The sequence below is a fragment of the Pagrus major genome, chromosome 12, assembly GCF_040436345.1.
Source record: "Pagrus major chromosome 12, Pma_NU_1.0".
In the NCBI taxonomy this organism is placed as follows: Eukaryota; Metazoa; Chordata; class Actinopteri; order Spariformes; family Sparidae; genus Pagrus; species Pagrus major.
In genome coordinates, this window is record NC_133226.1 from 28,921,491 (window position 1) to 28,945,449 (window position 23,959).

The 23,959-nt window shown below is 45.3% G+C and overlaps 1 protein-coding gene across 2 annotated transcripts; it reads left to right on the forward strand.

The window, feature by feature from the left end:
* The first annotated feature begins 1,486 nt into the window (after positions 1 to 1,486).
* man2a1 (mannosidase, alpha, class 2A, member 1) lies at positions 1,487 to 23,152 on the forward strand. Of its 2 annotated transcripts, XM_073477527.1 has the most exons (25): positions 1,487 to 1,611; positions 1,650 to 1,707; positions 3,285 to 3,427; positions 3,624 to 3,845; positions 4,890 to 5,034; positions 5,149 to 5,236; positions 5,424 to 5,507; positions 6,427 to 6,554; positions 6,635 to 6,808; positions 7,063 to 7,249; positions 9,815 to 9,992; positions 10,964 to 11,154; positions 12,065 to 12,262; positions 13,059 to 13,173; positions 13,308 to 13,375; positions 15,342 to 15,510; positions 15,929 to 16,165; positions 16,533 to 16,655; positions 16,736 to 16,850; positions 19,188 to 19,321; positions 19,498 to 19,639; positions 20,328 to 20,461; positions 20,690 to 20,884; positions 21,369 to 21,479; positions 21,677 to 23,152. In XM_073477527.1, exons 3-25 carry the CDS (start codon positions 3,287 to 3,289, stop codon positions 21,845 to 21,847), a joined length of 3,450 nt encoding a protein of 1,149 aa, XP_073333628.1. In that variant the 5' UTR covers positions 1,487 to 1,611; positions 1,650 to 1,707; positions 3,285 to 3,286; the 3' UTR covers positions 21,848 to 23,152. The 2 variants fall into 2 exon arrangements, with proteins under 2 accessions (XP_073333628.1, XP_073333630.1); XM_073477529.1 differs by having other exon boundaries at positions 1,487 to 1,707; positions 3,285 to 3,418.
* Positions 23,153 to 23,959: the final 807 nt, after the last annotated feature.

Genomic DNA, 23,959 nt, shown 5'->3' on the forward strand with positions numbered 1-23,959 from the left:
AACAGATCAGGTGTTCAGTCTGACAGACAATCAGAACCTTCACCTGAGTATTTCCATTTACTGTCGTCAGCTGCTGACAGATGATAGACTACAGATTACAGATTACAGAGTACAGATTACAGAGTACAGATTACAGAGTAAAGAGTACATATTACAAGTACAGAGTACAGATTACAGAGTACAGAGTACAGATTACAGAGTACAGAATACAGAGTACAGATTACAGATCACAGAGTACAGATTACAGAGTACAGATTACAGAGTACAGATTACAGAGTACAGAGTACAGAGTACAGATTACAGATCACAGATTACAGAGTACAGAATACAGAGTACAGATTACAGAGTACAGAATACAGATTACAGAGTACAGAGTACAGAATACAGAGTACAGATTACAGATCACAGAGTACAGATTACAGATTACAGAGTACAGATTACAGAGTACAGAGTACAGAGTACAGATTACAGATCACAGATTACAGATTACAGAGTACAGAATACAGAGTACAGATTACAGAGTACAGAATACAGATTACAGAGTACAGAGTACAGAATACAGAGTACAGATTACAGAGTACAGATTACAGAGTACAGAGTACAGATTACAGAGTACAGATTACAGATTACAGATCACAGATTACAGAGTACAGATTACAGATTACAGAGTACAGATTACAGAGTACAGAGTACAGATTACAGATTACAGATCACAGATTACAGATTACAGAGTACAGAATACAGATTACAGAGTACAGAGTACAGATTACAGAGTACAGATTACAGATCACAGATTACAGATTACAGAGTACAGAATACAGATTACAGAGTACAGAATACAGAGTACAGAGTACAGATTACAGAGTACAGAGTACAGATTACAGAGTATAGTTCTGGTGCTGAGCGGTTAATATCAGATCCATGCTGTTGGTGTCTGAATATTATTTCTGCTACATCAGCAGAGCTGCCAACATTAGGCAGTGGTGGATTGTAACTGAGTACATTTACTCAAGTACAGTACTTAAGTACAATTTTAAAACACCTTGTACTTCTACTCCACTACACATATTTGATAACTTTAGTTACTAGTTACTCTACAGATTACTGGCTGAGTGTTTTAATCAGAATGGTCAGTGGACTCAGAGATCACAGCCGACATGTAGCAGTTACTTTTACTTTTGATACTTCAGTACAGTGAACATCAGATACTTTACTCGAGTATGACTTTTGGAGTATGACTTTGTGGTTTTCACTGGACAGGAAGGTAATCTGAAAAGTAACTAGTAACTATCAGATACATGTAGTGGAGTAGAGGAATAAAGTAGCAGAAAAATGGAAATACTCCAGTAACGTACTGTACTTGAGTAAATGTACTCAGTTACAGTCCTGTGGTGCCATAGCAGATGACCGGAAACGGAGCCCTCTCACCGGAAGTGCTGTCTCCGCAGCGCTGAGTCAGCTGAACCAACCCGGAAGCAAAACAAACGGCAGGGAGCAGGCGCAGCAGCAGCAGCCGCTCGCGCTGCGGAGACAAACACACTTTACTTTACTTTAATAAACTTTAATGTTCTGTTTGTCGACCTGAAGACTGACAGCTACGTCACAGGACAGGTGAAACGTCACAGGACAGGTGAAACGTCACAGGACAGGTGAAACCCACCGGAGCGCGAGCCCAGTTGGTCCGAGGCGGAAGTTTCCGAGCGGAAGGTTTGAATTTCAGTTTAAAATATAAAGTTTAATAATTGGATCTTGTTAAAGTCTGAGCCGCAGCAGCGAGCTCCGTTAGCAGAGGAGCTAACACTGAATATTAACTTCACACAGATGAAGTGTGTCCGCTGTTTCACCTCCGGCAGGAAATGAAGCCGGAACTAATGTTCAAGACACGACGGACAGTTTACTGCAGACACATTTGATCTTTTGTCCTGTGACACTTCAGTGGTCACTGAGGGGACGCTGCTCCATCTATAACATCTGTAATCTGTAATCTGTAAAGTAACTAGTAACTAAAGTGAGTATTTCCATGTTCTGCTCTTCTGCTCCACTACATCTCAGAGGGAACTGTTGTACTTTTTACTCCGTTACATTTGTCTGACAGCTGTAGTTACTAGTTACTTTCAGATCACAGTACTTTTCCTTCCTGTCCAGTGAAAACCACGTATCTCCAGACGTGTTGGTGTTGAAGGGTTGTGTTGTAAAAAGTACTCGAGTAAAGTATCTGATATTAAGTGTACTGAAGTATCAAAAAAGTACAAGTAGAAGTAAATGCAGCTCTTTAAAGTCACTAGTAACTAAAGTTATCCAATAAATGTAGTGGAGTGGACGTATAAAGTAGCAGAAAATGGAAATACTCAGGTAAAGTATAGTAGTACTTTAGTACAGTACTTGAGTAAATGTATTTAGTTACATTTCTTCAGTTGAAACATAAAACTCAACGAACACGTTCTTTGTGTAACTGAGATGATTACAAACACTTCACCTGTACTTGATTACATTATGATCATTTATCAGTTTTGAACCTGGAAAGTAACTAAGTACATTTACTCAAGTACTGTAGCAGTACGGTGACAGTGTGTGGAGTGTTCCTACGCGAGGCAGTTAAAGGGTTAATGACATTTCAGGCTGGATATTGATTATTAGATTACTATCACTGATCAATAAGACTTGGGCTGGAGAGGACGACGCCCTCAGTGTCCGTCAGCTGGACGTGTCTCTGCAGAGCTGAGCAGCTGGTCCGTCCTGTCTGTCTGCAGGTTGTTGCAGTTTGTCTGTTTGGAGCTTCGTCACATTTAAAACGATGAACTGTGATGAAACCTGTTCATCAACCTGTTTGGAAAATTAAATCTTAATTTTATAATATGAAAGTCTGCAAACTTCAACTTTTACTGTTGATGGACTCATGAGGATCTTCAGAGAGCCTGAAAACTATGAATCTGTTGATCAATTAATCATCATGAAACTTTAACATTTAGTCTTTTTTGTGTCCAAAACTCAAAGATATTCAGTCTGTTATTATTTTTAGGATCATTTCAAAGATTTGAGGATTTTTAGGTTTTTTAAAAATGAGAAAAATCAACATTTCGATCTTCAGAAAACTGAACTGATGAACTAATTTTCTGCAGATCAATTAACTGATAAAAAAACTCCTCATCACAGGTCTAACGGAGGTAACGCTGCCTCCTACAGTTCCCATAATGCACCTGGGCAGCCTGTTTCTTGTTGCTGTTTTTATCAAAATGTTTTATTAATTAATTTTTATCGTTTCATTTGTAAAACTCGCTGCTCAGTGATGAAGACGAGTCGGCTCCTGACCGTGCTGGTGGGCGGAGTCTTCTGCTTGGCTGTGATGTCACTGTACCGCATGCTGGAGCTGATGCAGGGGGCGGAGCTTCAGGAGCATCCGGACACACCTGGTGGACAGGTAGACAGCGTGAGTCACAGCGAAGTCAACGGACTGATTCTAGTTTCTGATCTGTAAAAGTCACCAGAGGAGTTTCAAAATAAAGTGTTTTATTACAAAAACATATTAAAACAATGTAACGGGTCAAATTAATTATAATTCATTCTTGATTATTATTATTTTTGTCGTTGTCCTTTTTTAAACCAATCACGGTCTCTTTCTGCAGGATTTGTTCCGCCTCCAGCAGAAGATCGACGAGTTGGAGCGTCTCCTTAGCGACAACAACCGCCTGGTTGCTACGCTGCGGGACTCTCTGCTCCACCACAAAGCATCATGGGGAAGAGGAGGAGGAGCTAATGTGAGCTCAGACTCCGCCCACAATCCAACTGACACACTGCCTGGCTGCCGATTGGCCAACGAGATGAAGGACGAAACGGACGGCGTGCAGGTTAGCTTAGCATGCTAACAGCTGTTAGCTCTGTGGTGTAGTTGTGAGAGTGCTTTGTTTTTTTCTTCACGTCGTTTAAACTATTTTTGTATTTATGAACCGAAGAACATCAGAGAATAAAGCTGCTGCGTTGAAGGAAACACTTTCTGTTGGAATAATGAACACGCTGTCACTGAGGTCACTGAGGTCACTGAGGTCACTGAAGTCACTGAGGTCACTGAGGTCACCGAGGTCACCGAGGTCACTGAGGTCACTGAGGTCACCGAGGTCACCGAGGTCACTAAGGTCACCGAGGTCACCGAGGTCACCGAAGTCACTGAGGTCACCGAGGTCACTGAGGTCACTGAGGTCACCGAGGTCACTCACCGAGGTCACTCACCGAGGTCACTCACTGAGGTCACCGAGGTCACCGAGGTCACTGAGTTCACTCACCGAGGTCACTGAGGTCACTGAGGTCACTCACTGAGGTCACCGAGGTCACCGAGGTCACTGAGGTCACTGAGGTCACTCACTGAGGTCACCGAGGTCACTGAGGTCACTGAGGTCACTGACGTCACTGAGGTCAGTCACTGAGGTCACCGAGGTCACTGACGTCACTGAGGTCAGTCACCGAGGTCACTGAGGTCACCGAGGTCACTGACGTCACTGAGGTCAGTCACTGAGGTCACCGAGGTCACTGACGTCACTGAGGTCAGTCACTGAGGTCACTGAGGTCGCAGAGGTCACCGAGGTCACTGAGGTTGCAGAGGTCGCGGAGGATGAGATGTTCAGTGTGTCAGCATGTGTAACATATAGATCTAGATATATAAGATCATCATGTGACAAAGAGTCATTTATACTTTGGTTGGTTGTTGAAATAATCTGCCTCAACTTTAATATCATAAACCCTGTGACGTGTTTGTACTGAAGTGTTTCAGGACTGTAAAATGTTCTTATATTCTGATAGAATATCAATAAATCTGTTTATATTAATAAGAAGAGCTTCAGATCCAAACTCTATAAAGCAGGACGTTACTGTGTTCATGTTTGTTGTCTGTGTTTCAGCTGCTGGACGTTTACGACCTCCTCCCGTTTGATAATCCTGACGGCGGCGCCTGGAAACAAGGTTTCGAGATCAGTTACCACGGTAACGAGTGGGACGAGCAGCCTCTGGAGCTTTTTCTGGTTCCTCACTCGCACAACGACCCCGGTGAGCGACAACACGACAACGAGACGCCTGTCGGTGATCCATGTGATCAGATGTTTAATGTGTGTGTGTGTGTGTGTGTGTGTGTGTGTGTGTGTGTGTGTGTGTGTGTCTCAGGCTGGCTGAAGACATTCGATGGTTACTATCAGGATCAGACGAGACACATCCTGAACAACATGCTGATCAAGCTGAGTGAAGACAGCAGGTAACTGAAGCTCACCTGTAGGTGTCACCCAGCAGGTAACTGAAGCTCACCTGTAGGTGTCACCCAGCAGGTAACTGGAGCTCACCTGTAGGTGTCACCCAGCAGGTAACTGAAGCTCACCTGTAGGTGTCACCCAGCAGGTGTGTGTGTCGGAGGTGACTGACGACTTGTGCTCTGTGTTCTTCAGGAGGAAGATGATCTGGGCAGAAATCAGTTATTTCTCTAAATGGTGGAACGACATCGACGAGCAGAAGAGAGAGATGGTCAGACGGTAACTGCTCTCGTCTTAAGTTTGAAACATTCTAGACTTGATGAAAATGATCAGCAGGAAGTGAAGAAACAACAGCGATGACATCATGTCAAAGATCCATGTTTTCTGTCTATCTACTGAAGTTAGCATGCTAACAGCTAGCCCGGGCCTGAAAACCTCTCCCAGCGGTCCATAGCTCCTGTGGTAGTGGTGTAAAATCCAGATGCACGGCTAACTAAGCTAACAAGCTAACAATAGCTACAGTCATAAAGAGAGTACAGTTAGCAGCAGTTAGCCACTCTGGTGATGCGCTGCCTCCTAGTTGTTTGGAGTGTGAATTCAACAGGTGGTCAGTTTTTACATATCTCACCTTTAACACAAGTTTCTGTCTGTTTCTTCTCAAATCTGAAGAAAAACCTGTTTTTGTTTCTGAATCTGCAAACAAACAAACAAACAAACACAACGTAAATAAAGAAAACATCTGGAACCATCATACCAACATATTTCACTTGTGTAATGAGAAGAGAAAGATGTTCAGTGACTGAAACAAACTTAATAATCAAACTCTGTTTGTTTTTATGACTGAATACACAAACTGACCTTAAAGGAGTTTTACTGTGTTTATATGTGGCGGACCCTGCCACCTTTCTGGCCTCAAACGGTGTTCTGGGACCTTATTGTCCTCTGAGATCAGCTGGTTTATTCACTGATGGAGACAATTTGTATTATTACCTCATTAATATTATAAATATTAAAACTACAGACTGCTCCTTTAACGTGTCGTATTCATTGCTTTGCAGCCTTGTTGTTGTTGTTGTTGTTGTTGTTGTTAATTTTTCTTATTAACGTCATGTGTTTGACGATGTTCGTTAATATTTACATGTTGTCATTAGTTAATCATCGTGTGTTTCTGTTTTGTTCCTGCGCTGTGATTGGTCAGTCTGGTGCGGGCGGGGCAGTTGGAGCTGGTGACGGGCGGCTGGGTGATGGCCGACGAAGCGAACTCTCATTACTTCGCTCTGTTGGATCAGCTGATCGAGGGACACCAGTGGATCCAGCGACACCTCGGTTCATCTCGTTCCACTTCCTGTCTCTGACTGTGACATCATCTGACGCGGCATCGTTTTAAACTCCGCCTCTCTGTCCAGGTGTGAAGCCGAGCAGCGGTTGGGCGGTGGATCCGTTCGGCCACTCCCCCTCTATGGCCTACCTGCTGAAGGGGGCGGGGCTCCAGGACATGGTCATCCAGCGTGTTCACTACGCCGTCAAGAAACACTTCGCCCGGCAACAGACACTCGAGTTTCTATGGCGACAGAGTTGGGGTGAGTTTGTACGAGAGACAAAAAACAACCACAAAAATAAGAGAATAAAAAAATGACAAAAAGAGTTTAAAGAGCTGAAATAATAAAACTGAATAAATCAGTAAAAATCTAAGAACAGTGAAGAATAAAGAATAAAATAATAAAATAACAGACGAGATTCGAGCGACAACATGAAAAAACATTTAAAAGTTAAAATATAAGAAACTGACTGTGTTGAATTGTTTCTCTAACTCCGCCCACTTCCTGTGTGTCAGATCCCTCCCCCCGTAGTGACATCACGTGTCACATGATGCCGTTCTACAGCTACGACGTACCGCACACGTGCGGTCCGAACCCGTCGGTCTGTTGTCAGTTCGATTTCCACCGCCTGCCAGGGGGGCGGGTCTACTGTCCATGGAGGATATCACCACAGCCAATCACAGAGCAGAATGTCCAGGAAAGGTAAGCAGGGGGCGGGGCCAAATATTAAATAAGTGTTTAACATAATCATCATGGAAACTAACACATGTGACAGGTCCAGGTGTGACAGGTCCAGGTGTGACTGTGGTCCAGGTGTGACTGTGGTTCAGGTGTGACAGGTTCAGGTGTGACAGGTTCAGGTGTGACAGGTCCAGGTGTGACAGGTCCAAGTGTGACTGTGGTTCAGGTGTGACTGTGGTTCAGGTGTGACTGTGGTCCAGGTGTGACTGTGGTTCAGGTGTGACTGTGGTTCAGGTGTGACTGTGGTCCAGGTGTGACTGTGGTTCAGGTGTGACAGGTCCAGGTGTTACTGTGGTTTAGGTGTGACTGTGGTTCAGGTGTGACTGTGGTTCAGGTGTGACTGGTTCAGGTGTGACTGTGGTTCAGGTGTGACTGGTCCAGGTGTTACTGTGGTTTAGGTGTGACAGATCCAGGTGTGACTGTGATCCAGGTGTGACTGGTCCAGGTGTTACTGTGGTTTAGGTGTGACTGGTTCAGGTGTGACTGTGGTTCAGGTGTGACTGGTCCAGGTGTTACTGTGGTTTAGGTGTGACAGGTCCAGGTGTGACTGTGGTCCAGGTGTGACTGTGGTTTAGGTGTGACTGTGGTCCAGGTGTGACTGTGGTTTAGGTGTGACAGGTCCAGGTGTGACCGGTCCAGGTGTGACTGTGGTCCAGGTGTGACTGTGGTTCAGGTGTGACTGTGGTCCAGGTGTGACTGTGGTTCAGGTGTGACTGTGGTCCAGGTGTGAATGTGGTTTAGGTGTGACCGGTCCAGGTGTGACTGTGGTTTAGGTGTGACTGTGGTTCAGGTGTGACTGTGGTTTAGGTGTGACTGTGGTTTAGGTGTGACTGGTCCAGGTGTTACTGTGGTCCAGGTGTGACTGTGGTCCAGGTGTGACAGGTCCAGGTGTGACTGGTCCAGGTGTGACTGTGGTTTAGGTGTGACTGGTCCAGGTGTGACTGTGGTCCAGGTGTGACTGTGGTCCAGGTGTGACAGGTCCAGGTTCATTGTGACCGGTCCAGGTGTGACTGTGGTCCAGGTGTGACTGTGGTTTAGGTGTGACTGGTCCAGGTGTGACTGTGGTCCAGGTGTGACTGTGGTTTAGGTGTGACTGGTCCAGGTGTGACTGTGGTTTAGGTGTGACTGTGGTCCAGGTGTGACTGTGGTTTAGGTGTGACAGGTCCAGGTGTGACAGGTCCAGGTGTGACTGGTCCAGGTGTGACTGTGGTTCAGGTGTGACTGTGGTCCAGGTGTGACTGTGGTTCAGGTGTGACTGTGGTCCAGGTGTGAATGTGGTTTAGGTGTGACCGGTCCAGGTGTGACTGTGGTTTAGGTGTGACTGTGGTTCAGGTGTGACTGTGGTTTAGGTGTGACTGTGGTTTAGGTGTGACTGTGGTTTAGGTGTGACTGGTCCAGGTGTTACTGTGGTCCAGGTGTGACTGTGGTCCAGGTGTGACAGGTCCAGGTGTGACTGGTCCAGGTGTGACTGTGGTTTAGGTGTGACTGGTCCAGGTGTGACTGTGGTCCAGGTGTGACTGTTGTCCAGGTGTGACAGGTCCAGGTTCATTGTGACCGGTCCAGGTGTGACTGTGGTCCAGGTGTGACTGTGGTTTAGGTGTGACTGGTCCAGGTGTGACTGTGGTCCAGGTGTGACTGTGGTTTAGGTGTGACAGGTCCAGGTGTGACAGGTCCAGGTGTGACTGGTCCAGGTGTGACTGGTCCAGGTGTGACAGGTCCAGGTGTGACTGGTCCAGGTGTGACTGTAGTCCAGGTGTGACTGGTCCAGGTGTGACTGTGGTCCAGGTGTGACTGTGGTTTAGGTGTGACAGGTCCAGGTGTGACAGGTCCAGGTGTGACTGGTCCAGGTGTGACTGGTCCAGGTGTGACAGGTCCAGGTGTGACTGGTCCAGGTGTGACTGTGGTCCAGGTGTGACTGTGGTTTAGGTGTGACAGGTCCAGGTGTGACAGGTCCAGGTGTGACTGGTCCAGGTGTGACTGGTCCAGGTGTGACAGGTCCAGGTGTGACTGGTCCAGGTGTGACTGTAGTCCAGGTGTGACTGGTCCAGGTGTGACTGTGGTCCAGGTGTGACTGTGGTTTAGGTGTGACAGGTCCAGGTGTGACAGGTCCAGGTGTGACAGGTCCAGGTGTGACTGGTCCAGGTGTGACAGGTCCAGGTGTGACTGTGGTCCAGGTGTGACTGTGGTTTAGGTGTGACAGGTCCAGGTGTGACTGTGGTCCAGGTGTGACTGGTCCAGGTGTGACTGTGGTCCAGGTGTGACTGTGGTTTAGGTGTGACAGGTCCAGGTGTGACAGGTCCAGGTGTGACTGTGGTCCAGGTGTGACTGGTCCAGGTGTGACAGGTCCAGGTGTGACTGGTCCAGGTGTGACTGTAGTCCAGGTGTGACTGGTCCAGGTGTGACTGTGGTCCAGGTGTGACTGTGGTTTAGGTGTGACAGGTCCAGGTGTGACTGTGGTCCAGGTGTGACTGGTCCAGGTGTGACTGGTCCAGGTGTTGTGTATAAAGTGTCCCTGTGTCGTCTCAGAGCTCTCCTCCTGTTGGATCAGTACCGTCAGAAGTCTCGTCTCTTTCGCTCTCCGGTCCTTCTGGTTCCGCTCGGTGACGACTTTCGCTTCACGGACTCGGCTGAGTGGGACGCTCAGTTCAGCAACTACCAGAAACTCTTCGACTACTTCGACCAGCACCCGGAGCTCCACATCAAGGTGAACACCTGAGACACCTGGGAGGGGGCGGGGCTGAGGGGCGGAGTCAGCCACACTGAGCATGTGATGTGTGAACACCAGTTATCATATCTCAGTGAATGAAGACTTACTACAGAGGCACTCAGTAGAGTGTATACCTCCACCATGCTCCAACAGCTCTCTCATATTCAGTCAGGCTCATCTGGATCTGGATTTTATTTGGATCAGCACCAGGTTGTTCTCAGTCAGATGATCCATCATTATTCCTGAGAATTCACCAAAATGTTGAAAAACGTCCAAAGTTCTTCCTGCTTCGTCTCTTCATCTGGATCAGCACCAGAAGTTAATGCGGTCTGTTCCGGGCCGAGACTCGTCCTCCATCTTAGTTTGGTGTTCAGTAGTTTCTGTGTGATCCTGCTGACGAAGCAACCAGCCAATCACAATCAGACACGATCGGATCATAATAAAGATATTTAGATTCTGAACGTGACGTCATCACACAGCTGATCGATCCGTCATTCATCCTCCGCAGCTCTCATCACTTCTTCTTCTTCTCTTGTCTGTTTCAGGCTCTCATCACTTCTTCTTCTTCTCTTGTGTGTTTCAGGCTCTCATCACTTCTTCTCTTGTGTGTTTCAGGCTCTCATCACTTCTTCTTCTCTTGTGTGTTTCAGGCTCTCATCACTTCTTCTTCTTATCTTGTGTGTTTCAGGCTCTCATCACTTCTTCTTCTTCTCTTGTGTGTTTCAGGCTCTCATCACTTCTTCTCTTGTGTGTTTCAGGCTCTCATCACTTCTTCTTCTCTTGTGTGTTTCAGGCTCTCATCACTTCTTCTTCTCTTGTCTGTTTCAGGCTCTCATCACTTCTTCTTCTCTTGTGTGTTTCAGGCTCTCATCACTTCTTCTTCTCTTGTGTGTTTCAGGCTCTCATCACTTCTTCTTCTCTTGTCTGTTTCAGGCTCTCATCACTTCTTCTTCTCTTGTGTGTTTCAGGCTCGCTTCGGGACTCTGTCAGATTACTTCACTGCTCTCCGTCAGCGTCTGAGTGCAGCAGGATCTTCGCTGCCGACGCTCCGTGGAGACTTCTTCACGTACGCCGACCGTGACGATCATTACTGGAGCGGATACTTCACCTCCAGACCGTTTTACAAACGCCTCGACAGAACCATGGAGGCCACGCTGAGGTACGTTCTCACTGGTTCATGAGCAGATATCTCATTATGATTTTATTATACAGATACATTCAGACGACAGCCTGAGCCTTCCTCTCTCTCTTCCTCTCTTCCTTCCTCTCTTCCTCTCTTCCTCTCTTCCTCTCTTCCTCCCTTCCTCTCTTCCTTCCTTCCTCTCTTCCTCTCTTCCTTCCTCTCTTCCTCTCTTCCTCTCTTCCTTCCTTCCTCTCTTCCTCTCTTCCTCTCTTCCTCCCTTCCTCTCTTCCTTCCTTCCTCTCTTCCTCTCTTCCTTCCTTCCTCTCTTCCTCTCTTCCTCTCTTCCTCTCTTCCTCTCTTCCTTCCTTCCTCTCTTCCTGCCTTCCTCTCTTCCTTCCTTCCTCTCTTCCTGCCTTCCTCTCTTCCTTCCTTCCTCTCTTCCTCTCTTCCTCTCTTCCTTCCTTCCGTTTCGGATCAAACACTTTTCTTCTGGACGTTTGTTTTGTCTTCAGAAATTTGTAGAAATGTAAAAGAAGAAAAGAGAAATTAGTTTTTACTCAATGAGACATTTCAAAACAACGTGGCAGTATTTATATGTATTTATATGTTTTTTATGTATTTATATGTATTTATATGTTTTTATATCTATATAAATCTATCTATTTTTCTGGTCTCATTGTTCAAGCAGTTCTGTTGTTGTGTGTTAATCAGATAACTGTTCAGACTGAATGTTCCTCTTTCATCCTGAATCATTTATTTATTTAACAACCAGGTATTTTTGCACTATTAATATTTTGTAGCGTTTGAAACTTTTTGTTTTTTTGGAAAATGATTTCATAATAATCATATAAACACATGATTTATTCATAAATATATTTATTTTATTTTGTATTTAATTTGTAAACATCGTCGTGTTTTTGTCTTTTTCTTCATCTTTCCCCGACAGAGCGACAGAAATCCTTTTTAGCCTGACATTGGCTGAAATGCGTCGTTTCCATGGCGACGGTCAACTGGTCGCAGGTTTCCCGGCGCGAGAACATTTCCAGCGGCTAACGGCCGGCAGACGGAACCTGGCGCTGTTCCAGCACCACGATGCCGTCACTGGCACTGCCCGCGACGCTGTGGTGGTGGACTACGGAACCAGGTAGCTACTTCCTGTTAGCACCAAAGCGTGTTAGCATGCTGGTGTAGTTGGAAGTGCAAGAATAAGTAGAAACTTGCTGTTAGCATGTTAGCAACTTAGCAGGGGGTAATGAGAAGCTAACGACACAAAGAATAATTTGAGGGTTAAGTTATTCAGCTAAGATTGTTTTTTATCAATGTTTTGCTGTGTTAGCATGTTAGCATGTTAGCATGAAGGGTTACAGATCAAAGGTCAACAGTTTGTGACTTATTAAAATAACAGTTTACATTTTGTACAAATGTTTTTCTTATTGATTATTTTCCCACAAAGATAACAACTTAGTGTTAGCATCGTAGCTCCAGGAACTCTTTAGCATCTTTAGCATTAGCATGTTTTCTGTCTCATTTGTCCCTCCATGCTCTCTGTTGAAGGAGGATGTCGCCACTGACAACGGTAACAGGTACCGCCGCGCTTAGTGTGAGCAGTTAGCATTAGCCTCCCATCATTCCCATTCATTTAGCATTAGCATCTAACATTAGTTTCCCATCGCTCCCACATGACCTGCTTCTTCTTCACGTGTGTTTTACAGTGTAGTCTGTTAGTCACTGTGTGTCACCTCGTCTTTAAAGGGAAGTTGTAACATTTTTATTAAAGTTTTGATCATAAAAGCTTTTAGTTCTCGTAAAGTCAACATGTTTTACACAAAATATAAATCAAACAGTTAATTTGTGAAAAATAAAGTCAAATTTATGAAAATAAAGAAAATCAAAACTCTTCCATCATTAAAAATGAAACTGAAATTAATGTTATTTTGCAGATTGCTTCACTCCATCCTGAACCTGCGCCAGGTGCTGCAGAGCTCCGCCCACTGGCTGCTTCTATTGGACAAGAGCCAGTACCAGCACGACCAATCAAAACCCTTCCTACAAATGGTGACCTCATTGTTTATTTCTGTGACATCCAGTTGGATTATAACTGAGACAGACTCAGTGAAACATGATGTGACAGACTCATGGTCGTCATGACATCAGAGGATGATCGGCTGATATTGTGACGAATGTTTCAGGACGACGTGATCTCAGCGCAGGACGCTCTGCCCATGAAGACGTCGCTCACGCTCAGTGACGAGCCCAGGTGAGGGGGCGGGGCTTAAAGGGAGGAGACGAGTCAGAAGAGTTCAGTTATTTTCTGTTTGTATTGATGACTGAGTCCTTCCTCACTTCTCGCTAACCAGCAACTAGCTTCACGCTGATGCTCTGCCACATCCAGCTTCATGTCTCGAAGCTCAACAAATGTCTCAGCCTATGAAGACTTTAATGTTTAAATCTGTTGCTAGGAAACAGCTGCAGCTCTGTCCAATGAGAGCAATCAGCTGAGTAAACAGGAAGTCACTGTAGCATCACAAGCTAGCAGATCTTCCAGACATGACAGTTTTAGAGGCTACAAGGTAAATCTGTGTTAAAGTATTAGTTTAAATTCATACGTTTATACTGAGATCTGTGATCTGTGAGCCAACAGACTTCATTTACTTTATTACTTTTTACTTTAAAGCAACACTAGGTAGTTTTTCGACCTTAAAATAATGTTTCTAAACTCAGTTAAGTGGTAGAAAAATGGTTAATAGGATGAATGATGACGTCTCTGCTAGAGCCTGACCGATAAAGGAGGCTGATACCAATACAAATATTTGATGATTTAAAAATCCGATATTCCGATATATCGGCCGATATATATATATATATGTATATATATATATATATATATATATATATATATATATATATATATATATATATATATATATATATATATATGTGTGTGTGTGTGTATATATATGTATCTATATCTATATGTATCTATATATATATGTATCTATATATATATATGTGTATCTATATATATGTGTATATATATATGTGTATCTATATATATGTGTATATATATATATATATATATATATATATATATATATATATATATGTATATGTATATATGTATGTATGTATATATAAAATCCAGAAACGCGTAACAACATACAACAGATTTCCGTAACTTTAGTTATTTGTAGTTATTTATGAGTCCTCACTGAAATGATATGATAATGCAGTTTAAAAATAAACTTGTTTGTTTCATTGTCACAACAGAACAGAGGAACATCAAAATTACTAGCTAAGTCAGTTTCACTCTCGGCGAACAGCAGCAGAACTGGACATGGTAGTCACAAATTTGAGTTAAGAGACCTGATGGGGATGTTCTTTTAATTGTTAATCAAGCAATGTATTTCTCGTGACAGTCGCCAACTTACCATGAACACACTTCACCGGTGATCTCAGTCGTGGGTAACTGGTTCGCTCTGCCCGACTCCGGCTGGATCAGCTGGTTGTCGGGTTTGTGGCGTTCTAAACACGAGTGTTGCCAACAGGGACGCTGTAGAGTGTCCTCTGGTGGACAAACTGTGCAACACCAACATATAACATGGTTGAAGTGTGTTTCGTCCGTTTATATTTTATTTTTGAAATATTCATTTATAGGCCATTATAAATGCCGATACCGATACCGATAAAATGCCTAATATCGGCCGGCCGATATATGTTAGGATATAGGTATAGGTGAGGTTTTTTCAGACGATTTCGTGATTCGCCGGCTCCGTCAAAAAATTCACATGTATTCATTTCCCCCAGGGATGCTGATACAGCGACAGTATTTACGACACTGGTAACAGATAATTACGCTTCTCAACCAGCCGGGGGAGTAATGAGTCCAAACTACCTGGTGTTGCTTTAAATCTTCCACATGAATCATTAAACATTTATCAAGTTTGAGGTCAGACGTGTTGAGCGTTCTCCATTTTACCTCTTTATCTACACACAGGTCAGAAATGAGCATGCTAATGTTAGCTCTGTCAGCTAGCTTCACACCAGTCCCACCTGATCTCAACATGAAAGAGTGTGTGAGCTGACAGCTGTTTGAGTTGACTGATGATAGAAATGAAGTCAGTCGTTGTTCAGTCTGTCTGAAGGTTTGACTTCCTGTCGTCTCTGTTGACTCTCAGTCTGGTGACGATGTTTAACTGATTGGTTATTGATTGTTTTTGTGTCAGGTCATTGATCATCTTTAACCCGACGGAGCAGCGCCGTACGTCAGTCATCAGCGTCGTCGTCGACTCTCCGGACGCTCGCGTTGTCGATGCACAAACAGGTCGACCAATGGCTGCACAGATCTCTGCGGTGTGGGAGGAGCCGAGCCGGGCGTCCACAGAGTCTTTCCAGGTGACGAACACGTCGATCAGATGTTTCAGTGTTTATTTTCTCCTGATCTCGTTTTTATTCATGTTAGTTTCTGTGTAATTTAAAGTTTTCACTCTGTGATGAGTCTCAACTCTCCACAGTCTTATTTCATTTATTATCATCTTATTTATTATTATCATTTTATTTATTATTATCATTTTATGTATTGTTATCATTTCATCATTAGGAGGACTGGTAGTAGTATTATTGATATTATTAGTATTCGTACTCACAACGTCTTGTTGGTCTGGACTTTTTGAGGATTTACATTTCCTGGTTAATGGTAAGCCCCTCCCCTACTCAGTGATTGCCCAATCACAGCTGAGCGACTGTACGTTGTCACAGCAGGTGAGTCGGTGTTCAGGTGTTTCATATTTTATCTTTATGTTCTCGCCTTCAGCTCGACTTCGTGGCTGAACTTCCTCCTCTGTCGCTCGTTGTCTATCATGTGACCAAAGCCGCTGTTGGCTCCGCCCATCGGGCTCAGTACACCTTCTATCGCCACGGCAACCCCCCGACCATCCAGAGCGAACACTTCCAGGTGTCCCGCCCCGAAGGGCCTGAGGCCGACGCCCCCCTGTCGCTAAGCAACAAGCACGTCCAAATATGGAGCTCCGCAGAGACCGGCCTGCTGCAGGTCAGACTTTTCAAATTAAAAGTCACGACAGCAAAACATTTTATTAAACATTAACTGAATAAAGTTAAATAAAATTAATCAAATGAATAAAAAAGAAAAACAATCACAACTCATGATCAGGAAAGACCCACTGTTTACACTCAAACTTTAAAACACAATGAAAAATGTTCATTTGTAAAACAAAACAAAACAACAACAACATATTAAATATATATATGTGTGTGAAGCTACATTAGATACATTATAAGATATCAGAGCATTATTATAATTAAACTGATTTTATTGATCATTAAATTATTTATAAATCTGTTAATTGTTTATTTTTATACTTTTTTTAAACATTTGACTCTTTTATTCTGAAATGCAGAAGCTCCGCCTCCAGTCCGGTCTGGTCCGTCAGCTCCAGGTCCAGTTCCTGTGGTACGGGACCACATCGAACCGGGACAAGAGCGGAGCCTACCTGTTCCTGCCGGGGAAGGAGGGGGGTCAGGTGAGACCAGAACCAGGATCCAGTCTCTCTCTCTCTCTCTGTGCTCTGGGTCACTGTGAATGTCTCTCGCCCTCCTGCAGCTCTACGTGTCCTCAGAGCCGCCTCTGGTCCGGGTCTCCAGAGGTCCGGTCTTCTCTGACATCACTTCCTGTTTCCGACACTTCACACACAGAGTCCGACTGTACCACCTGGACGGTAAGGAGACCGCAGTTAATCCACTGCCCCGGGCTCAGTCTGTCAGGCTGCGTACAGGCTGCGTACAGGCTGCGTACAGGCCGCGTACAGGCTGCCCCGGGCTCAGTCTGTCAGGCTGCGTACAGGCCGCGTACAGGCTGCCCCGGGTTCAGTCTGTCAGGCTGCGTACAGGCTGCCCCGGGTTCAGTCTGTCAGGCTGCGTACAGGCTGCCTACAGGCTGCCCCGGGTTCAGTCTGTCAGGCTGCGTACAGGCTGCGTACAGGCTGCCCCGGGTTCAGTCTGTCAGGCTGCGTACAGGCTGCCTACAGGCTGCCCCGGGCTCAGTCTGTCAGGCTGCGTACAGGCCGCGTACAGGCCGCGTACAGGCTGCCCCGGGCTCAGTCTGTCAGGCTGCGTACAGGCCGCGTACAGGCTGCCCCGGGTTCAGTCTGTCAGGCTGTGTACAGGCCGCGTACAGGCTGCCCTGGGTTCAGTCTGTCAGGCTGCGTACAGGCTGCACCGGGTTCAGTCTGTCAGGCTGCGTACAGGCCGCGTACAGGCTGCATACAGGCTGCGTACAGGCCACGTACAGGCTGCGTACAGGCTGCGTACAGGCTGCATACAGGCTGCGTACAGGCCGCGTACAGGCTGCGTACAGGCTGCGTACAGGCCACGTACAGGCCGCGTACAGGCCGCGTACAGGCCACGTACAGGCTGCGTACAGGCCGCGTACATGCTGCGTACAGGCTGCGTACAGGCTGCGTACAGGCTGCCCCGGGCTCAGTCTGTCAGGCTGTGTACAGGCTGTGTACAGGCTGCGTACAGGCTGCGTACAGGCTGCGTACAGGCCGCGTACAGGCTGCGTACAGGCCGCGTACAGGCCGCGTACAGGCCGCGTACAGGCTGCGTACAGGCTGCGTACAGGCTGCGTACAGGCTGCCCCGGGTTCAGTCTGTCAGGCCGCGTACAGGCTGCGTACAGGCTGTCAGATTCAGTCTGTCAGGCTGCGTACAGGCTGCCCCGGGTTCAGTCTTTCAGGCTGCGTACAGGCTGTCAGGTTCAGGTAACTGCTTTTGTACCTATGTTATGATTTGTTTGCAGTTGAAGACGAAGCGTCCGTCCTCAGATATGATTAAAAACACTAAAGGCTCCAGAAATCAGGAGTTACGAGAGAAATTGCTTTAAAAACACCAAAATAAATAACCCCAAGAACAAATAAGGTAGAAAACGAAATAGATTAATAAACAGTTGCTTCTGCCGTCAATATCTGTGTTTATTGGCTGCTGGAAGTTCAGCACAGTGAAACAAACTGCATGAGACACAAACTGAACCTGAACTCATCAGGTTCAGTTTGTGTTGAGGTGATGAGTTCAGGTTCAGTTGGAGTCGAGATGATGAGTTCAGGCTCAGGTGGAGTTGAGGTGATGAGTTCGGGTTCAGTTGGAGTTGAGGTGATGAGTTCAGGCTCAGTTTGAGTTGAGGTGATGAGTTCAGGTTCAGTTGGAGTTGAGGTGATGAGTTCAGGTTCAGTTTGAGTTGAGATGATGAGTTCAGGTTCAGCTGGAGTCGAGGTGATGAGTTCAGGCTCAGTTGGAGTTGAGGTGATGAGTTCAGGTTCAGTTGGAGTTGAGATGATGAGTTCAGGTTCAGCTGGAGTCGAGGTGATGAGTTCAGGCTCAGTTGGAGTTGAGGTGATGAGTTCAGGTTCAGTTGGAGTTGAGGTGATGAGTTCAGGCTCAGCTGGAGTCTCGATGATGAGTTCAGGTTCAGTTGGAGTTGAGATGATGAGTTCAGGCTCAGTTTGAGTTGAGATGATGAGTTCAGGCTCAGTTTGAGTTGAGGTGATGAGTTCAGGTTCAGTTGGAGTTGAGATGATGAGTTCAGGTTCAGTTTGTGTTGAGGTGATGAGTTCAGGCTCAGTTGGAGTCGCGATGATGAGTTCAGGCTCAGTTGGAGTCGAGGTGATGAGTTCAGGTTCAGTTGGAGTTGAGGTGATGAGTTCAGGTTCAGTTGGAGTTGAGATGATGAGTTCAGGTTCAGTTGGAGTTGAGATGATGAGTTCAGGTTCAGTTTGTGTTGAGGTGATGAGTTCAGGCTCAGTTGGAGTCGCGATGATGAGTTCAGGCTCATTTGGAGTCGAGGTGATGAGTTCAGGTTCAGTTGGAGTTGAGATGATGAGTTCAGGTTCAGTTGGAGTCGAGGTGATGAGTTCAGGTTCAGTTTGAGTTGAGATGATGAGTTCAGGTTCAGTTGGAGTCGAGAGACTCTGTCCTCCGTCTGCTGTCCAGCTGTTCACTTAATATCTCTAGTCAAACTCGATGACTTCACAATAAATCTCCTGTCTGTCTCTGCCCCAGGGCATGCTGGGAGATCCCTGGAGATTTCCAACATGGTGGACATCAGGTCAGAGGTCAACCGGGAGCTCGCCATGAAGCTCGTCACAGATGTTGCCAACGGCAACCGTTTCTACTCCGACCTCAACAGTTTCCAGGTTCGTTCTAACCCTTATTGACAGTGTATTGACAGAGTATTGACAGTGTATTGATAGTGTATTGACAGCGTATTGATAGCATATTGACAGTGTACTGACAGTGTATTGATAGCGTATTGATAGTGTATTGACAGCGTATTGGCAGCGTATTGATAGTGTATTGATCCTGCCTGCAGATGCAGCAGCGGCGTACCCTGGCGAAGCTCCCCCTGCAGGCGAACTTTTACCCGATGACGTCGGCGTCGTTCCTGCAGGATTCGACATCTCGTGTGTCTCTGCTGTCGGCTCAGAGTCAGGCCGTCTCCTCACTCACACCAGGTGAGTCTTCGTCCACCTGCACGTCCGCCTCAGTGTCTCTGTGTTGTTTATGGTGTTTCAGCTTCATGGTGATGGTGTGGAGGTTCAGGCTACAGGAGGTTGCACATTGTTTCAGACAGTTCTAATAACAACAAGTACAGTAAAGTAAAAGACTGAAGTCAGATCAGATAAAATCATTCATAAACACGGAGTCGCACCAACTCACCTCTCACTGCAGGATGACATCATCCTGTGAGACGCTGCGATGGCCAATCAAATTTCATTGAGCAGAGTTCCTGCTGGACCTCCTGGATCTGTTCTCACCTGGAACAAGTCACAGACAGGCTATTGATAGATAACGTAATCACTGATGGTGTATTGATGGTGTATTGGTGGTGTATTGATGGTGTATTGGTGGTGTATTGGTGGTGTATTGATGGTGTATTGATGGTGTATTGGTGGTGTATTGATGGTGTATTGATGGTGTATTGATGGTGTATTGGTGGTGTATTGGTGGTGTATTGATAGACAACAGCGACCTTCAGCAGTGTTGAAACGACACAAGATTCAAACGCTGAGCTGCTGTAAAAACACAGTGAGAGATCCTTTTCCTGTCAGTGAGTCTGTCAGTGTGTCTGTCAGTGTGTCTGTCAGTGTGTCTGTCAGTGTGTCTGTCTGTGTGCTGACCTCTGACCTCTCACCTGTGCAGGTGAGCTGGAGGTGGTGTTGGACCGGCGGCTGCAGCAGGACGATAACCGCGGCCTCGGTCAGGGCGTCACCGACAACAAGCTGACGGCCAGTCTCTACCACCTGCTGCTGGAGGACAGGAGGGGCGGGGCTCAGGTGAGGAGGACAGTTGTCCAACCGGAGAGAAAGCATCAGGGTATCACAGGTGTACACCACCCTCTCCATCTGAAAGATGGACCAGGTCAGATGAGGTGTATTTATTGTGATTATTAGTAGAACGAGTGTCCAGGTGACGGGTCAGGTGCAGAGGGACCGTTTCAGAGCAGACTGTGATGATTTTTATGTTTCCTTTATATTTTATCCTTCTGTTTATTTTCCTGACAGGAAGTGGGAGGAGCCTCAGTTGAACACCTGTCACTGCTCGCCCACCTGTCCTCGCTCTCCCTCTGCCACCCGCCAATCACCATGGTCACCCCTAGCAACAGCCAGCTGCCAAAACTCCGCCCCTTCTTGCCGCTCCGCTCGTCAATGCCGTGCGATGTTCACCTGCTGAACCTGAGGACGCTGGAGGACACACAGGTGAGAGCAGCGCCTGGAAACACCTGGAAACACCTGGAAACACATGGAAACACCTGGAAACACCTGGAAACACCTGGATTTGTGGATTTATATTGAAAATAAAAAGCAGGAGTCATTTTTTGAGGAATAACTCAAACATACTCAAATACTTGCACAAATTAATAAATTGAAAAACACAAATACCAAAAAAAAAATAATAATAATATTTTATTTTATTTTTATAAATATATATTTATTTTATTTAATATTATAATTTTAATAATATTAAATCAAATAAAAAGTCCTCAAGAGTCCAAAAAACAACTGGAGCTGAAACATTATTATTATTATTTTTATTATAAATCAACATTTTTATTATTTCATAATGTGCAGAAATGATTGATCAAATCAAACAAACATATTTTTGAATATTTCAAAATATCTTAAATATTTAAATCTGTTAAACATGAAAACAAAACAAATGTTTGTGTTTTCTGGTAAACAGGAAGCAGAAACTCCGTCACAGGAAGTGGCTCTCCTCCTCCACAGGAAGGGCTTCGATTGTAGCTCCGCCCCCGACACGCCACTGCAGTGCACGTGGAGCGCGCATGAGGAGGTGGACCCAACACACACACACACACACACAAACGCACACGTTTCAAAATTATTTATGTTTTTTTTTCAGAACGCTGCATTTTTAACATCAGTTTTGTGAAATATTTAAGTTACATAAAAACATATTTTTTTTAATCGTGTGATATTTTAAACGATTGTTTTCTGTCCTCGTCTCGTCTGATCTGTTTTTGTCTCCAGGTGAACTTGGACCATCTGTTCTCTCCTCTCCGGTTCCGTTCTGTCCGTCGGTCGGGTCTCACTCTGCTGCGTGAAGACGATGAACCGGAATCCGCCCGGCAACAGCAGCCTCCACGCCTCACTCGCCTGCAGCCAATGGAAATCACCGCTTTCCGTGTGGAGATCGACTGACAAATGAAAAGTCCAGATTTTGTTCCACTTGTTTGATCGATGACACGAGCAGCCAATCAGGAAAAATCACTTTAAGGAACGTGTCAGAGGGAAAATACACAAGGATCATTAGTTAGTAATTAAAAAGCTGACGAGCCGTCTGAAAGTTATTAGCAGGTCAGACTGAAGGTCAAAGGTCAAACACAGGACGGAGGACACTGAAGGAGACAGGGAGGTTTCTACGGCAACACAAAGGGACCAAACAAGTCGTTAGCTCGTTTGTTTAAAGTTTGTCTGTGTGTGTGTGTATCTGTGTGTGTGTGTATCTGTGTGTGTGTGTGTGTGTGTGTGTGTGTCTGTGTGTCTGTGTGTGTGTCTGTGTGTGTGTGTCTGTGTGTGTGTGTGTGTCTGTGTGTGTGTGTGTGTCTGTGTGTGTGTGTGTCTGTGTGTGTGTGTGTGTGTGTGTGTCTGTGTCTGTGTGTGTGTCTGTGTGTGTGTGTGTGTGTGTGTGTGTCTGTGTGTGTGTGTGTGTCTGTGTGTGTGTGTGTGTGTGTGTGTGTGTGTGTGTGTGTCTGTGTGTGTGTGTGTGTGTGTCTGTGTGTGTGTGTGTGTCTGTGTGTGTGTCTGTGTGTGTGTGTCTGTGTGTGTGTGTGTGTGTGTGTGTCTGTGTGTGTGTGTGTGTGTCTGTGTGTGTGTGTCTGTGTGTGTGTGTGTGTGTCTGTGTGTGTGTGTGTGTGTGTGTGTGTCTGTGTGTGTGTGTGTGTCTGTGTGTGTGTGTGTGTGTCTGTGTGTGTGTGTGTGTGTGTGTGTGTGTGTGTCTGTGTGTGTGTGTGTGTGTGTCTGTGTGTCTGTGTGTGTGTCTCTGTGTCTCTGTGTGTGTGTGTCTGTGTGTGTGTGTGTGTGTCGAACTGCTGTTTTAATTTTTTTAAATGAAGTTTTTTCTGTTTTATAACAGAATGTGGAATTGTGGGTAAATCGACTGACTGAGTGACCGATTGATTGATTGATTGATTGATCGATTGATCGGTTGACGTGCAGCTCTGGATGTGGGTTTTCAGTGTGTGTGTGTGTGTGTGTTCACCTGCTGACATGTTGAATGATGTTTGAATCGTTTGTGTTTTACTGTGAAAGTTTTTGGAAACTGAAATCTTCTGGGTATTTTTTAATTTAGAAATTCTCTATATTTTCTATAAGCGGGTATATTTAAAGTATTTAAAAGATAAAAAATGTATTTTTACTGTCATGACTGTTAAAACATGTTGTGCTTTTTCTTTGTTCGGGGCAGATTTTATGGTTTAATACAAAATAAATTATTGTTTAATTTGACTTCCTGTTGAGAAATTAATTCCCTGAAGCAGAGCTGCTCCTGTGTGACGCTGACTTGTTCCTGATGGAGACTTTAATAATTAATCGTTTCAGTCTTTGGCTGAAGACAAAGGAAGTGATGTCATCAACTATAAAAACAAACAGGATATTAAAGATTGTGGTTTCTTTCTTGTGACAAATTATTATTGTAAGTCGCTTTGGACAAAAGTGTCTTCCAAATGCCCTAAATGTAAATGTAAATGTAAATGTAAATGTAAAGAGGCTTCAGTCCTGACGGCTCAGAGTTTCTCGTTAACACTTTGATCATTGAGAGCAGCGAGTCTGATGTCACTGCTCAGACTGGAGGTGGTGGAGGCTCCTCCAGCCGTTTGGATGTCTTTTAATGTGTGAGACAGAAACTGCTGGATGGTCAACACCGTCTGGACCGGACCAGTTTCACTGAGCGCTCACACAATGAATCAGTTTGGACTTTATTCATGTGAGTTTAGCTGTAAATGGTTTTAATGGATCATCGTCACGTGTTTCAGCAGCCGTCACTGTGGTCCAGTGGCTCGTCAGCTGGTCCAGGTCCGTCCTGTTAAAACTGGTGATGAGAAAACCCTGAGAGCAACTGATTAACTGGTTAATGAAGCAATCAAACCTCGTCCGTCTCCTCTTGTTCTGAGAGCTGAGGTCTGGTCCAATCCAGACAGTGTCAGGCAGCTTTGAAACTACAACGGGTGTGAATTTGAATTCAAGAATTGTTCTGAAGCAACTGTTGGAAAAGAAGGTCCATTACAAAGAAATACTGTGATTAGTTTACAGCAA